Source organism: Haliotis asinina, chromosome 6 (assembly GCF_037392515.1).
Source record: "Haliotis asinina isolate JCU_RB_2024 chromosome 6, JCU_Hal_asi_v2, whole genome shotgun sequence".
Classification (NCBI taxonomy): Eukaryota; Metazoa; Mollusca; class Gastropoda; order Lepetellida; family Haliotidae; genus Haliotis; species Haliotis asinina.
In genome coordinates, this window is record NC_090285.1 from 7,953,397 (window position 1) to 7,970,152 (window position 16,756).

At 37.1% G+C, this 16,756-nt stretch overlaps 1 protein-coding gene across 1 annotated transcript in view; it reads left to right on the forward strand.

Annotated features, from left to right (window-relative positions):
- The window catches only part of LOC137286201 (epithelial cell-transforming sequence 2 oncogene-like), an 86,714-nt gene extending 75,309 nt beyond the window's left edge, over positions 1-11,405 (forward strand). The window contains exon 25 of the mRNA XM_067817917.1: positions 11,278-11,405. Within this exon, the coding sequence (XP_067674018.1) occupies positions 11,278-11,405 (128 nt within the window). The remainder of the gene's footprint in view (positions 1-11,277) is intronic.
- The last annotated feature ends 5,351 nt before the right edge of the window (positions 11,406-16,756 follow it).

A 16,756-nucleotide genomic window follows, 5' to 3' on the forward strand; every position in this document is an offset into this window, starting at 1 on the left:
CAGTCATTTGTCTGCAGAGATCTCATATGTCATACAATTCTTTTAGTCTTGAGCTCATCTGTCATTTGCTTACGGAAATCTCATATGTCATAAACTTCTTTTAGCGTTTAGCTGAACAGTCATTTGCCTAGGGAGATCTCATATGTCATACAATTGTTTTAGTCTTGGGCTGAACAATGTAATTTGCCTAGGGAGATCTCATATGTCATACAATTGTTTTAGTCTTGGGCTGAACAATGTAATTTGCCTAGGGAGATCTCATATGCAGTGTTCACGATGGTGTTTCAAAGTAACAGGACATTGGGTCCTGTAAGCTTCAGATGTCTGTGTGGCCCTCTGAAAAGTCACAAGACCCACAGAATAAAGTTAAACAAACATTTCAGATTTGACATTTCATATAATTGGCTTTGAAATAATTAACATTCTGTAATAAAAAACAAAAGATTTATAAACAGCAAACAAAGGTCACATGCCACAAATAACAACTTCACACAAAGATTGGGAAATATTCAGTCAGACACTGGGGCTGGCGGGTTGGTGATTTCTATCTGACCACTGGCGAATCTGCCAGATTTGTCAGAGGGGCAGATGCTATTCGTGAACGCTGCATATGTCATACAATTGTTTTAGTTTGGAGCTGAACAGTATCATTTGCCAGGGAAGACATCATATGTGATACATTCTTGTTAGTATTGTGCTGGAATAAAGCCCCAGAACATCCCAAGAGTAAAGCTGCCAAACACATTCTCCAGTCAACCTACTCTCTGCAACCAGTCTTGATTCTTCACTCCAGTTGTGAGCTGTGCAAAATAGATTGTTCATTGTGTGGGCCATTACAAGTAATTATGTAGTGACTATGCATCTATTATTCATCTTGTGGCATAGCTGATTAGTAATGAATTACTTTAATGCTCTATTTAGATCAATAAAAGGTATCAAATCTACTTTAACCTACTTTAAATTAAGACCAATGTGTCACTGATTGAATATATTTGTAAGAAAGTGTTGATGGTGAGTTTTGAATAATTCAATGGACAGGACATTTTGAAATCAATCCAAAACAAGGGGTGCTTAGATAACAGTTTGTTTTAACTAGCACATTCCACTAGCAAGTGGTGTGTTTAACCAAAGGACAAAGCAATCACAGCGTCATTGCTGTTGGAAGTCTGTGTTGAAGAACCTGTCTAGGAGACTACTCTGAAATGAACAAAATTTATTTTACAGAAATAAAATGGTCATTAAAATAAGCATAAAATTGTTGAAAAGGAACCAGAGACTTTCATTTTCAAAGACTGAACATATCATTTTACTTGAAATTGTGGTTATCTAGACGTAATCTAGACTTGCATGGGCTCCCTTGGATATATTTTTTCAAGGTATGACAGGGTAGAAGCTGAGATAAAACTATGGTGAGACTGTCATTTGTTTTGTTTATAGACTTACAGACCCATGAAGGTCTGGGTTAGACTTGATCTTCAGTAGCCCATGTTTGTTGCAAGATTGGATCAAGGGGTTAGACTTGATCTTCAGTAGCCCATGTTTGTTGCAAGAATGGATCAAGGGGTTAGGCTTGATCTTCAGTAGCCCATGTTTGTTGCAAGATTGGATCAAGGGGTTAGACTTGATCTTCAGTAGCCCATGTTTGTTGCAAGATTGGATCAAGGGGTTAGACTTGATCTTCAGTAGCCCATGTTTGTTGCAAGAATGGATCAAGGGGTTAGGCTTGCTGACTTAATTGACACATATCCCAGTTGCGCAAATCGATGCTCATGCTGTTGATCCCTGGATTGTCTGGTCCATACCCATTTATTTACAGACCACAGCCATATATATAGCTGGAATATTGCTGAGTGCAGCATAAACTAACCTCACTCACTCACTCACTCACTCAAAAAAGTGTATTTTTTGTATGTAAAGTTTGGGGGATACTGCTTGTCCCATTGTCAAGAGGATGTTGAGTCAATGTATGCTGTGATGATTTAATACATGCTGCCCACTAGACTTGCCGCCCACACTTGTAACAGGTTATATCTGGGGTTGTAGCAGCTTTCTTAGTGAAGTAGACATTGTAGTACTTTGAAGTTGTGGAAGCCCAGGCAGCTGAGCGCATTAGACGACTGAATATTTGTGCAGGCGATTACTTGCCTGACTGTATTACCCAACTCTTTGTTGGACTCATACCAGCTTAGGTTCTGTACTTTAGTGAGAAGAATGGTGGGGTAGCCTAGTGATTAAAGCATTTGCCCGTTAAACCGAAGACCTGTGTTCGATTCTCCACAGGGGCACAATGTGTGAAGCCCTTTTCTGATTTCCCCTGCTGTGAAATTGCTGGAATATTGCTTAAAGCGGTGCAAAACTAGTGTCACTCACTCACATTACTGAGAACGTGTAATTCCTAACATAACCCATGTTCATTTAACCACTTTCTAAATGGCATTTTGTATTCGCAGGTTTGACTTGATCTTCCATGAGTTGGCATGCCACAGTGTGGTCAGACTCGCCGATTGGTTGATACATGTCGTACGTCATTTACTTAGAAAATAATATGTATTGGTGAATTTATCTATTGCAGTAGTGATGTTTTCTTATGGTATCTCGTAAGGCTGTGAAAGTCGCATTAGCTAGGTCTGCAATAGTGGCTGCAAGAGTTGTATACTCCCCAGGGAGTTGAGATTGATAATACGATGTGCTGTTGAGACTGATATCCAACGATCAGGGGAAAACATACCAGTACCTTGAGTATGTACTGTTTTCATGGATATGTGCACTTTATAGATATCCCAATAATAATAATAATAAATGCCATCGCAATAATCTTGCAATAGCGTTGTGAATGTTGTACCAAAATGAAACGTAAACTCTGTTATTAATGAGGCATGTCTTTTTATTGCCCAGAATATTATAATATTGAGATCATCTTGTTTGTACTAAGTACGAATTTTACAATGGCAGATAATTATGGACATATATTTCTTGCTTCTATGAAAACCATCCTCAGTAGAGTGGGGTATTGATGTAAACTATTGATTTTTCAACTTGTCGTCTGCGTATCTTGTCCCATATACAATGGCCATGCATCGAATAGCTTTATGAACCTTTCTCTCATAATTTTATGCCTAACTGATATTTCCAAATGCAGTAACTAAGCATCAAGTCTTGTCTTTTTATGGGTTCTGTTATCTGACTACAAAAAATTAAACCTTCCTGACACAGTCACAGTAAGCTGGGTCTATTGAGAAATTGTTCAGCAAAGTTGAATATTTTACCTCACATATCCTGTTCAAGCAGTCAATAACTAACACAGTAATATTGTATACTCGTGTACAATCAATAATTAGTAGATGGCAGAGTGCATAATTTTAAAATGTCTTTCAGAATATTTTCTCATTTCATGTGCATTAAAAAAATCAGTTCACAAAAATATTTTTTGGTCTCATTTGTGGCATAGACTTATATATATGTAGATATATTTGCTGTATTTGTACATGTCTTTCATAGGTATTGAATTCCTGTTGCATTAACAGTAGCACAACTCTTCAAAATACTGCTTGATCTATTTCTCAATCAGGTAAATGTCATTGTCACAAAAGAACAGTTGTTAATGCATCTATCAATGTTTTTTCATGTTTTGAGGGTTTTTTCACGGATCTGATTTATGCATCTCTCAGGTGTGTGATGCAGCTAGCTACAGGTGTGTCATAAAGCTAAACACAGGTGTAATACACCTAGACACAGGTGTGTGATATAACTAGACACAGGTGTGTGATACAGCTAGATACAGGTGTGTGATACAGCTAGATACAAGTGTGGTACATCTAGACACAGGTGTGTGATATAACTAGACACAGGTGTGTGATACAGCTAGATACAGGTGTGTGATACAGCTAGATACAAGTGTGGTACATCTAGACACAGGTGTGTGATATAACTAGACACAGGTGTGTGATACAGCAAGATTCATTTGTATGATGCAGCTTGACACAAGTCTGTCATATAGTGAGACACAGGTGTGTTATACAGCTAGAGACAGGTGCAGTACAGCTAAACACAGTTGTGTGATACAGCTAGATACAGTTGTGTGATACCGCTAGATATAGGTGTGTGATACAACTAGACACAGGTGTGTGATATAGTAAGACACAGGTGTGTTATTACCACGACACACAGGTGTGTGATAAAGCTAGACACAGGCATGCGATACAGCTAGACACAAGTGTGTTATAATACCACTACACACAGGTGTATGGTAAAACATTAACTCAACCACTGTGACATTGTTTAAAACAAAATTCATTCAAACATGCTAGCATCATCAAAACAACATTCAGTCAACCTTGCAGACAATGTGCGCATTCAGCAGCTCACTAACATTATCCTGCAGTCTGTAACAACTCAGTGCACCTAAAAAATGACAATTACTTCAGCAACCAAATACATATTTAGAAATATATCACCTGTCCACACATGCAAGGCTCCACATGAATTGGGATGTATTTTCACGTCACTTCAGAGTCATTAAACAATAATTACAGGAAATATAAAAGTATTAATTAGTTCATTTGTGTCTGCTGATGAGTTTTTCCAGTATAATAATTTCACCAGTTGAATGATAATGAGTATATGAACATTTCAATGTTTTGGTGACTTCAAGCATGACGTTTCATACAGTGATGTTCTTTGGCTCTGTTCATGTAATGTATATCCATTTAGGGTCAACTAACTCATTCCTATTAATCAAGTCTCTTTCATAGGTATATCATGATTGCCAGAATGCCAGGGATTATTACTGAGTTCTGATTGGGTACAAATGCTTTTTACCCATGGATTACTGCATTCTGAATGGCTACGAATGTTTTAACCCAGGGATTACTGCATTCTGATTGGCTAAGAATGCTTTAACCCAGGGATTATAGCCTTCTGATTGGCTACTTATGCTGTATCCCATGGAATACTGCATTGTGATTGGCTACGAATGTTTTAACCCATGGATTGATGCGTTCTGATTGGCTATAATATTTCTGAAGGGGCATTCATTGTATATTTAGACTAATGCATAGTTTCTGAATATATATAATTTTGGTAGTAACAAAATAACCCATGTAAATTGAAAAGGAGCCCCAGGGACATCAGAGATTCAGAAGCTGGGGAAATCTAGGCTTCATTTAAGGCTTTAGCATTGCAGGGAGGGCTAGGCAGTAGGTAAAATAGCGTGGTTCAAGGACTGTGAGACAGACTAATTATATGTTGTGTGATATTGTTCTCTAGTCTGATCATCACTGCCCTTTGTTCCAACCCTTTGAGCAATCTAAATATTGTACATGAAACTATTGTTTGATGTACAAGTGAATTACTGTATTAGTATTTGTGTACAGTGGACATGTTCTTTTACCTTTTATTGTAACTAGTTGTGGTGTCTAAAAATCAGCTAAGGCTTACTGACTTAGTTTATGTATTTCACGGGATCCCGAAAGTGTAAACATTTAGCTCTTCATCTCGAATACTGGATTGTCTCTGGTCCAGAAAAGATTATTCAGGATCTAACATGATATGGCTTGAATATTGCTGAGGGCAGTTTAAAGGAGCACTGATGCGGAGCGAATAATGTTTCTCGCCAACGGTCGAATTACGAAACCAAACTGCAAATTGGTCAGCGCCCACTCCTTCGACCGTGATAGACAAAGGAACTGGGCAGCAGAGGTTACGAACCAGTCACGAATTCTGGGATATCATCACGGGAGAAAAACAATAACTAAAGTTTACACCAGTCCACAGAAATTGCTACGCATCAGTGCCCCTTTAAACATAACATTTGCCATGGATTGCCATGAAAAGATGGATGGATTGACTGACAGATGGACGGACACACACTCATAATCACTCTCTCTCTCTTTCTTACTCTTTCTCACTCCCTCTCGCTTTCTCTCTCACTCCTTCTCCCTCTCTCTCTTGCTCTATGTCTCTTTCTGTCTCTTGCAGGCATCCTCAAGATTGTTTTCCTGACCTCCAGTATTTTCTTTGCCTATCACTGCTTAGTGAGGATTTAAGTTAAAGGGTGACATATGCATCAGATATTATACTTCGCAACGTCTGCAGCCAAGACTTGGTTTTGATCTGAATGGTGTTTTAGATGATTTTGTCCATGTTACTAGAATCAGCAGAATGTATAAAGAAAACATGTAAGTCAAACAAACAAAGCAGTAAGCCATCATTAGATAAAGATTGCAAGACTGCTAGACAAGTTGCTTGCAAAGCATTGAGAAGTTTTCAGTGTAGACACACTGAGAGTAACAGAAAATATTTTTGCAAAATGAGAAATAGATACAAAACTTCAAGTAGAATGCATAAAAATAAGCTGCATAATCAAAATCTATGAAAACTGAATGAATGTAGCCTTAACCCCTCTAAATTTTGGACACAAATCCGTTCCTTTAGAAAGCAAACAAGTAAACACAAATTATGTGTTGCTTTTCTTGATTTTAAGAAAGTTTTTGACTCTGTAGATCATTCCAAATTGTGATATTGTTTAAGAAAATCTGTTTTACAAGGAAAAATATATATTATGTCAAAGTGGATGTATTCAAACATGAAATCTTGTGTACATTGTGGTGATGACTATTTTGTCTGTCCCATCGGCTTAAGACAGCTGTGTATTCTGAGTCCTGTTTTCTTTCACTATAATGGAACTTTATTATGATATCACAATCTCTGGGAAAACGGTGTTCAGATGTTTCTTGATATGCTTGAAATTCTCATCCTACTCTTTGCTGATGATGTGATCTTGGTGTCCAGTACTATTACTGGCTTACAAAACTAACTCCATATCTTAGAATAACTTATACAAACGATTGGAAACTCTCTGTTAATTTTGAGAAAACAAATATTGTAATCTTCTGAAGAGGTGGTCTCGTTGCTTCGAAAATGGTTTCTCAATGGCATGTTACTAACTATCACTAATCACTATACTTTCCTTGGCCTTATGTTTTCTCACACACTTTTTTTTTAAAAAAAAGTGTCCTTGATTTGCAGTCTCGTGCAAAGAAGACTTTCATAAATGTTAAGTCTGTTTTTCAGAATATAGGTATCTTCACTCCAGACATAGTTTTCAAACTGTGTGATTCTCAGGTTCAACCGAGTACGTTTTATGGGTTCCAGCATCAAGAATTTCTTGGGAAACTTCATCTCTTCGCTTGTGAAAGATTTGTAAATGTTGGACAAGGAAGGCCAAATTGTACATGTGTGGTTTATGGGGAATGTGGGAGATATCCAGTTTATATAAATTCACAAATCAGATGTTTAAAGTATTGGCTGAAGATTCTGGAAATGCATGAACAATGAATGCCCAAAATAGCTTATATTATAACTTGTTCATCTCGATAACATAGGCAAGACAACTTGGGCTTCACATATTAGAAATCTTTTAAATTTTCATTCCTGCGAAGGTAGTGGGACACTTGAAATCCCTTGAAGTTCCCTTCTAATTGAAGCGGACATACACGACACTCACTCACCAGAAGCCCCCCTTTCCCACCTATATGGTCACATGACCAGCCATGCTTGCCACTCACCTCAGTGGGGTGGTTGGGAGGGCTTCATGCCATGAATCAGGATAAGTAGAAAATATCAATTAAGAAATATGAGAATTTGTCCATTATGCACTTCATTTATTGAAGATGAAATCCATTTTACGTTTGTATGTCCATATTATGACATATGATATTTCTAAAAAAGAAAGTATATTTCAAGTTATTGTCTATCAAAATACCCCAAAACAGCCTTGTCTCGATTCTCACTTACAGAAAAGAAGCTTTTATCTGTAACCTTTCTCTAAGTTATCCAAGTAATTTCATAATTGTCATTGTATGATGAATTATAGTTATGTATTTGTATGTATATGGACCAGAGGCCTTGAATACAATAAACTTGACTTGACCTGACTATAGAGACATTGGTTCAATTATTAAGGTTAAGAGTCATGTCAGGAAGTGGCCTGTCCTTATACCAACCCATAGAAATACAGTACTATATCTGAAGTTAAACCACACGATTCTTATATATAGCTACAGTTAACCTTCCAAGCCAGATTAACTTTAGTAACATCAAAGAATCAGGTGTTCTGTGATATCTCTTGATTCTCACATTGGATATATATAAGACACTGACGAATGAAAACATTTTCTAAATTAACAGAATATGGGTGTTTTCTGTATTAATCAGCCACATATTAATAGAATGTTGCTGTGTGTTAAACAAAAGATAAACACCAGCTGATAAACACTTATCTGAACAATGACATGTTGGTTGTCAGTATCTGGTGTATACATGGCCAAATGTTGCCTGTCAGTAATGAAGTATATTAATAGTAATAGCCAATGGAGTCGGGTTTCTGACAATGACTATCATCAGACTGGAACATTTGATCTGTTCCATGTGTACATCACTGTCAGATTACATTTGGATTATGGCTTACATTGGTGACTTAATTTAAAATATAAAATGTAAGCTTCAGCAATGATGGACCAGGATCTTGAAAATTTAGGACAGAATAATTTAGTCTCCATTCCCCCAGGACTATTAGCTATGATTTTTTAAACGATGTTTCTTAACACAGAAATCAGCTTCTCACATTGTACCCCTGCGGGTCATCAAACCTGGTTCTTTGACGTAAAACAAGTGAATGCTGAACCACTAGACAACCCCAAGCACCCAACCATTGTTTTTGTGAATCGATATACACAAGAAAATACAAACAGGCATTTCATGTGAAATCTGTAATTGCTGGGATGATGTTTGTTATTTTAAACCTCTATCAACAGTAATCCAGCTAATTGACAGAGGCTTGTAAACAGAGTCTGGTCCAGGACAATCCAGTGATGGGTACTAGACGGTTTTTGGTTATATTTATGTTCCCATGAAGATCCGGATTAGAACTGATCTTCAGTAACCGATGTTTCTACGGAAGAGGCAATTACTCAGGATCAGGTAATCAGGCTCGCTGTCTTGGATGAGACATTTCATTGTAACCCAGTGGCGTAGAGTGATGCTCATGCTGCTGATCACTGGATTGTCTGGTCCACACTCGATTATTTTCAGACCACCGCCATATATCTGCAATATTGCTAAGTGCATCGTAAAACTAAACTCACGCACTCGTGATCACCCATTTTGCTGTTTCTGATGGCCAAATCTGAATCTTACATTGAGTACAGGTTTCTGGGAGCCTAACTTCTTCCTAAAGCCTGAGGTTAGTGTTAATTTAACACATTGTCCCAAAAAAACAGATTTCCTGCCTATATAATGCCCTGGTCATAATGCCAAACTGGATAAAATGCCATTTGACAATGTTTTTTTGAACAAAAGTCACTTTCAAAGTCATTTTCCCTGGTTATGAGGCCAGTTACATGTAGTGTACATACCTTAACTGGTTAACTGACATGACTCAAATTAATGAACCAAAAACATTAATGCATTACGTAGTCTTGTACCAAGTGTATACCAGTATATGGTCTCCGACTTATCCCAGCTCAGCTGTTTCTATGCATGCTTGTGCATTGCATAGCATCTGTGTGTCATATTACTGCTTTGTATAATGGGTTTATATTGTGAGTTTGTGCGCTAATTTCCAATTAATTTTTCATTATTTCTTTAAAAGAGGAAACAGTATATGAAACTGCAGTGTTTAATTGACTGTATCTCTTCAATAACATTGATATGTCAGCTGGTGCTGTTCATCTGCAAACTCAGCAAAATTTACAAGGCTGCTGTGGGTCACTGCAACCTTCCTGAGGTCAGAGGTGAAGGTCATACCTGTCAGCTGTAAGGAGGGGATGATATGTCACCACTGTGGTGATGTGACTGGTGTGGCACATCTCCTACTCCATCAACAGTCGCAGCCAGGTTCTGATACTGTCACACCTTCACCCAGACAACTCAGGTCTGGAAACAGACACCTGTTAGCGCACTGCACTCAGTTATCATACATGAGGCATTTTTTTGTTTAACATGTCAGCATTGCAAATAGTTTAGTTTTACTTGTGTCATGAAGTACTCTTGGCTTTGTCATTCATTTAGATATCTCTAATTTGATCATTACGAACCCGTCCATGTTTTGGCAGTGGATTAATCTTTTTTATGAAGATGATTTAGACAGGATTTTAATCAACCTATCCACTTACAGGCCATTGTCTCCATGCACACAGGATATTTGTTTCAACCTTTAGAAACATGAAGCATGGTTTGGTCATGGATTTTTTTTTCAGTATCATTAATACTCTTATACTTTTCTAATGCTGCAGAGAAGATACTGAGTCATTGATAAGAAAAGTGTTATGTTTTGAATGTATATGTTTTTGATAGAAACACAAAGCCCTATTTTAACTAAAAAGGACGTCCAGTGCCTTGTGGGATCCTGAACCAAGGAACTTGTTTTGTTTGTTGGGAGTTTTTACTTCGCAGAAAGGCATTGCAGACACGACATAATATGGTTATTATGAGACAATGACAGGAATGTATGTTTTGGCTTCTGCTCCCTGAGAAACATTCCCACAGGCCTGTTGCTGATGTGTTATCAGTCTGAGACACATTCTGAGACAACCATCACTATCAGAACTATCAGCCTTGTATGGATGAGACAAAATTGTTGTCTAGCCCCATCCAGAGAAAAATTGATTGATGTGCATAGATATATTGTAGTGGACATACTTGTTTGGTTGGTTTCCTGGCTTAAAACACTCTCAGCAATGACAGCATTGAGTCTTAACCAGATAATCCAGTGATTGACATCATGAGCATCATTCAAAAGGTGACCATCCAGTGCATTTATTTACCACTTATGATACCCGTAAAGGTCTGGGGTAGAATAGGCCTTCAGCAACCCATGCTTGCTATAAAAGGCAACTATGCTTGTCGTAAGACGTGACTAACAGGAACAGGTGGTCAGACTCACTGATTTGGGTGACACATGTCATCGGTTCCCAATTGTGCAGATTGAAGCTGATGTTGTTGATCACTGGATTGTCTGGTCCAGACTTGATTATTTACAGACCACCGCTACATAGCTTGAATATTGCTGAGTGTGGCGTAAAACTATACTCACTCACCACTCACTTATGACAAGCTTATGTTGGGGGACATAAGTCCCACAGGTATTTATGGGTAAAAATATTCAGTTGTATTGTATTTTCTGGGGTTTTTTTTCTGAATTGATGTGGGGATCAAAGTTTTTGTTTTTTTTTTATACATAAATGATGTCTGAATGAACATATGTTTTTATTATTTCAGATGTGAAGAATGCCTTTAAGATGTCTACCCCAAAGCGTGAATGGATATGTTCCACTGAGAGCTCAGATCAAAGGCTGAACTGGATCAGTCTACTTGAGAAGGCAATCAGAGGGGGGTTGGAACACTGATCACATACCCTTGCCCTGAAGTCAGAAGTCAAAGTACAGCTTTAATTTTCCAGTATTTTCCCTATAAAGTATTACATGGCATCATTAAATATGTCATTTAGCAACAAATATTGAAACCATGTCCTCTGTTCCAAATGAAGTTTCAAAGAAAAGGTTTTATGCTTAAAGTGACAGGTAATTATACAGTAGATCTTTTCTACAAAGATTTTCTTCAAAATGTTTGTAGGTTGTATCAGCTTTACAACTGCTTGGAGTAGTTACAGAGATGGCATTGCAGTACCTCAGGACAGAATAGTGATAGCACAGAACTCCTAAAAGTAACATTAGATGAAAGAAACTCAGAACAGCTGTTTATAAAAACATATTTGATTTTTGCACATGAGGAATATTCTGAATACACTTCCCATTACAGGTAAATTTAATTTGTTTCTTCTAGATTTCAAAGAATATTTTGTCGTGAACAAGTTAGAGAGGACCTAGTTATCTCCCCTTTGGAGGAACAGAAAAAGAACTGCAGGTTCCCAATATATTTACGTGATTGTCCCTGTAACACTCCTCATTGTTCAGGTGTGGTTAATATCGATATACATGCGAGGACTAAGAGCAATGCCCGTATTGACTATGGTCGGCACAGGCTGGCTTTTTTCAATTAGTCACAAATAAACCCTGGATGATATTGACCAAGACTAGTGACACTCTGACCATGTTCATAGACACCAGAACCCAGTACATAATAAACTGTTGATTCCATCATCCTGAACATGATTTAACCCTATCATGGAGATATTTAATAAAATTACCATAAAGTCTTAATTCAGGAATTTTACGAAATTCAACTTTCACGATTCATGTTTAATAGCTGCAGTTGTCACAGTTTTCAGAAATTGGAATTGATATAGAGTTGGAAAAAGGAAGGGAAGCGTAGCTTACGGTGGATTATTCTTTATTACCAGAGCCGGTCAGTGAGTTTTGTTTTTGTTATTTCTGTGATGGACATTAGGATTGCATTTTGCATTAAAATCAAACATATTTTTCAAATGTTTGACAGTTTAGATGTGAAAACAGCTAACTAATGAACATTTCCCTAAGATGAGATATAGAATTATTATACTGTTTGAGTAAGTCTCACTGTGTTCGATATTAGTGCAGTATTCTAGAAAGTCACCTCCTTGCTCCACTGTTGTATTTCTGTCAGACAGCTTTTTTCTGTTTAGTAAGGCAAATAGTACGTTTGTGGATTCTGTGTTAATTGTATGCGCATATTGTTTTACTCAGTGACACAAAGTTTGGCAATACAGAAAGAGTATATGTACCACTCAAATTTTCAAAAACACCATTATTTTTTAATGTCATTGCAGTCATTTTTTATGGCTGACAGTTTAACAGTAGTGGCACAAAGTTTGACAATACAGAAAAAGTTTAACTATATTCAGATTTAAAAAAAAGCATGTGTTTGCAGTCGATTAATAATGACAATGACAGTTTTACTATAGTCAGATTAAAAAATTAGGGATTTCATTTTTTACTTTCTTTTGGGTTGTGTCTACAGGCAAATGTCTCTAAGGACATAACCTGATGTCTTCATTTTGAGGATGTTTTTTGCCAGTTACATGATTCAGTGTCAGACAGGATGATAAGAAACAATCGTTTACACAAACAGCTGCCACAGGTGAATGTAGTTATCACCGGGTAGTGATTCAGTTATCTCGCAGTGAGTGATGTCTTCTGTGTTATCCCATCTCCAATCTCGCCAGCCTGCAGTGGGTGGGCGGGGAAAAAGGTGGATAAAAAATAAGGCATTAAGTGTATGACTTTTTTTATTACGAAATTTTAAAATTATGTAGATGACATATCAAGATGACGAGGGTAAATGTGGGATATTTTACCGTGTAAGTGCATAAATTGCCAGACCTGTGGGAAAAATTAAAATTGGGTAATGTATTATTATATCTCACATTGGAAGAAATATCAAGGACTGGCAAACAGAGAAAAAATTATGGACAGCCAAAGGCTATTACTGGCATAAGTGAATACAGTGGTCACTTGACAGTATTTCAGTTATCTTACAGTGTGTCAGCTGAGTAATGGAGGAATATAAACAACATAAAGTTTGATCTCATAACGGGTAACAAAGGGAAGTAACTCTGAATTGAATTGCATCTCTGAAGGATACAGTTTGCAGAACAGATTTTATGCTGGCCAAAGTATTGAATTTGAAGTGTTCTTGTCTAAATAAATAAGTTTGCTGTGGAAACAACTTACAAGGAGAAAGACCAAGCTGTCCTGTGCTTTTCATGAGTTAGATAGGATAAAAGATGTGTTTTATCACATCAGCGCATAAATTTCCACCATTGTGTGGTAGCTGAGATAAAAAGACGCTTAGTAAAAATATAAATTGATCTTTCCTGCTCCAGAAATAAATCCTAATGTTTGTACTGGCCAAAATTGTATTATTTATTTTTATTATTATTAATTTAAAAAAAAACAAAAAATATTATCCCCTCCTGCCTTTCTGAGGAAAAAATCTTAAAAACAAGATATATAATTGGTCTGGCCACAGAATGAAAATTCAGGATGGGAGACTGGAAACAGAAAGAATATGGGAAGCCTCATATTGGCAGGAGCCGTGTTGGATACAAGTGGTTCAGTATAACAGATGGAAACTAGCATCAGATACATGTGTGATGGGTTACAGCGCTCCTCTTCACTTATCTTGGTGTGATTGCTGATAATCAGAAGCGATTTATCTCCTGGGGGATTATATTCTGACATGATTGAGGCAGAAATTTCGGTTGGCTAGATACATTAACTTGGTTGTAATCGGTCAATGAATTTTTTTCATTTAACTCAACAGGAAATTGTTGTGTAAATTATGCTGTGATAAACTGCTACTCACTTGACAAGCTTACACAGGCGGAGCCATGGTTTTGAAAAATGAAGTTGACTCAGACCAGGTCACAACATGAACAAATGTAATGGGGGAAGGTGACTGTCGAACACATATCTAAAGGGCAATGCGTTAGAATTGTGGCAGAGGCATTGCTTTACCATGCTGGCACAGGAGCAATTTACACACAGGTACAACCCGATTTCTGGTTTCCTCTCCTTTATATTGCTGAGATATTGTTGCTGGGATAAGAGTTTAGCAGAAGCACAGACTCTCACTCTTGAGCTCAGAGGTCATAGCTTTACAAGGACGCAGACCTCCAACTTTGTCGTCTTGCTTTGTTTGTACCTCCAGTCCAAGATAATATATGGTCATGTACATTGTATATGTATTTAGTACTTGTTTTCCTCTTCAGTATTTAAACCAAAATGTGGCCAGGCCAATATTTCTTGTTTTGCAGATCCGCTGGTTGTTGGTTTTCAAGAATAAAAAAAAAAAAAAACATTCATTTTTCCATGCTCAAAAAATAAAATCCTAATTTGTCATTGGCCAAAAATGTGAACTTACAAAATAAAATTGTATTTTCGGATGGTTTTTGCCTCATATGCACTTCATAAATTTCCAAATGTAATGTAATTTAAGTATTTAAAAGGAATATTATTACTTTGGCTGGTATTTGAGCATAATTTTTTTTTTTTTTGTCATCCCTCCTCCTTACATTTTTTCTGAGGAGAAAAATCTGGAAACCAAGAAATAAGATTGGCCTCACCTGATGAGGGTAAATAACAAATTAGCATGAAAGCATGTGAAGATGTTATGCCACTCAAAGTTTGCTCAGGATCAAGTTGTTTTAACTTTGAATTTTAGTTGCTTCAGCATTGGTCAAGTAATTTCATTAAGATTGATGATCTGACTGATCCTTGGTCAGTCATATTTGTAGGCAATTGCAATGTGTGAGCCGTGACAACAGATTTGTTTAATGAAAGTATTATGTTGTCATTTGCTGTCTCAAGAGATGCACACAAATAGGCATCTAAGCGTTTTAGTGCTGATCTTAAATTCTGAGCCGTATTTATGGATGGTGTATTTAGGATGTCCAATATAGCATCTCAAAACAATAACAAATACATGTACTCAAAACAACATAAATATTTTATTGATATAAGACAGAAATTACTTTTTTAATTGTTTTTTTTTTTCATATATTGTAGACTGTAATGGCGACTGACACATTTCCAACCATATTTTGTCAGTCCCTACATCATCTTATTTATTTAGAGCAGCTGTCACCATAAAAATACGTCAGATGTTAGTTTTTACTCAGTATGGATAATGTCTGTATTTAAACTGCGAGGTGGACAAAAAGATGTAATTTAAGATTGCACTCTCCTCTACTGAGTCTAAAAAAACATAGTAGGAGGTTGTGTCAGGTAACCTTTGAGACTGACCAATCTTAAAAAATCTTAAGAGCTTAGAAAATCATGAGAGTGGACATCTGCACATGCCTTTCAACTTATACCTCAAAAAGGTTTGTACCCAAACAATTCTGAATGCAATTTTGTGTGCGATCGCTTCCGGGTGATGCATTTCGGCACTCTACAGCACTGTCAACAGTGAGAAAACAGTCATTGAAAATAGTTCTTTTGTCAGTATACAAGGATGTCATCTTGTGGAAATTTTGGCTGAATTTGGTAACCATGTTATCAGAAAGATCTAAGGATATACTGCAGGTCAGATATCTGTGTTTTGTCCGGATTTTTGTTTGCTGAGGGATCAGGGACTGGGGAATTTTGTAAGTCCTGCCAGACCCTAGCTGTTGTTGTCTGATTGGTAAGATCCATTCAGCTATCTCATGTTTGATAGGATGATCAAATGTTGCTCAAAGGTTACCTGACCCAGCCTCCTACCAGGGTTTGTTAGACTCAGTAGGGGAGTGCAGTGAATAATATTGAGATGCTAGACTCAGTGGGGGAGTGCAGTGAATAATACTGAGACTAAGTTTACTTAGACTGGGTTCAAATGTGCCCTGTGAAATCAGTATGAAAATGGTATGAATACAATGTCATTTTTTTACCAACAGCAAAAAGAAATGGATAGATGGAGAGGTGACGTTCATAGAAGTACAGTAACAGTACGTGTAAAAAAATCCACAAAATAACAAAGCTAATGTTTCAGGTTTATCTCCAGATAGTAATTCAGAATATCAGTTGTCTAAATACCATCTGAATTTCAACAATCAAGAAGCCATTGCAACTAGTCCATCCATGCATCTGGCAACAGGTGTGTTGCGGTAGGTGCAGCACTCAACTTCTGCACTTGTGTTGCAGTGTGCATCAAGCTCGTACATCAATAGTGTCAGTTATCATATCTGCAGGTTTTCTTGTTCCCATAAAGTGTATGGCTTTGTGTCCTCTGTGTACTTATGTGTTACTGAAGGTGACATGCAGACTTGTTGCGTGTCTGG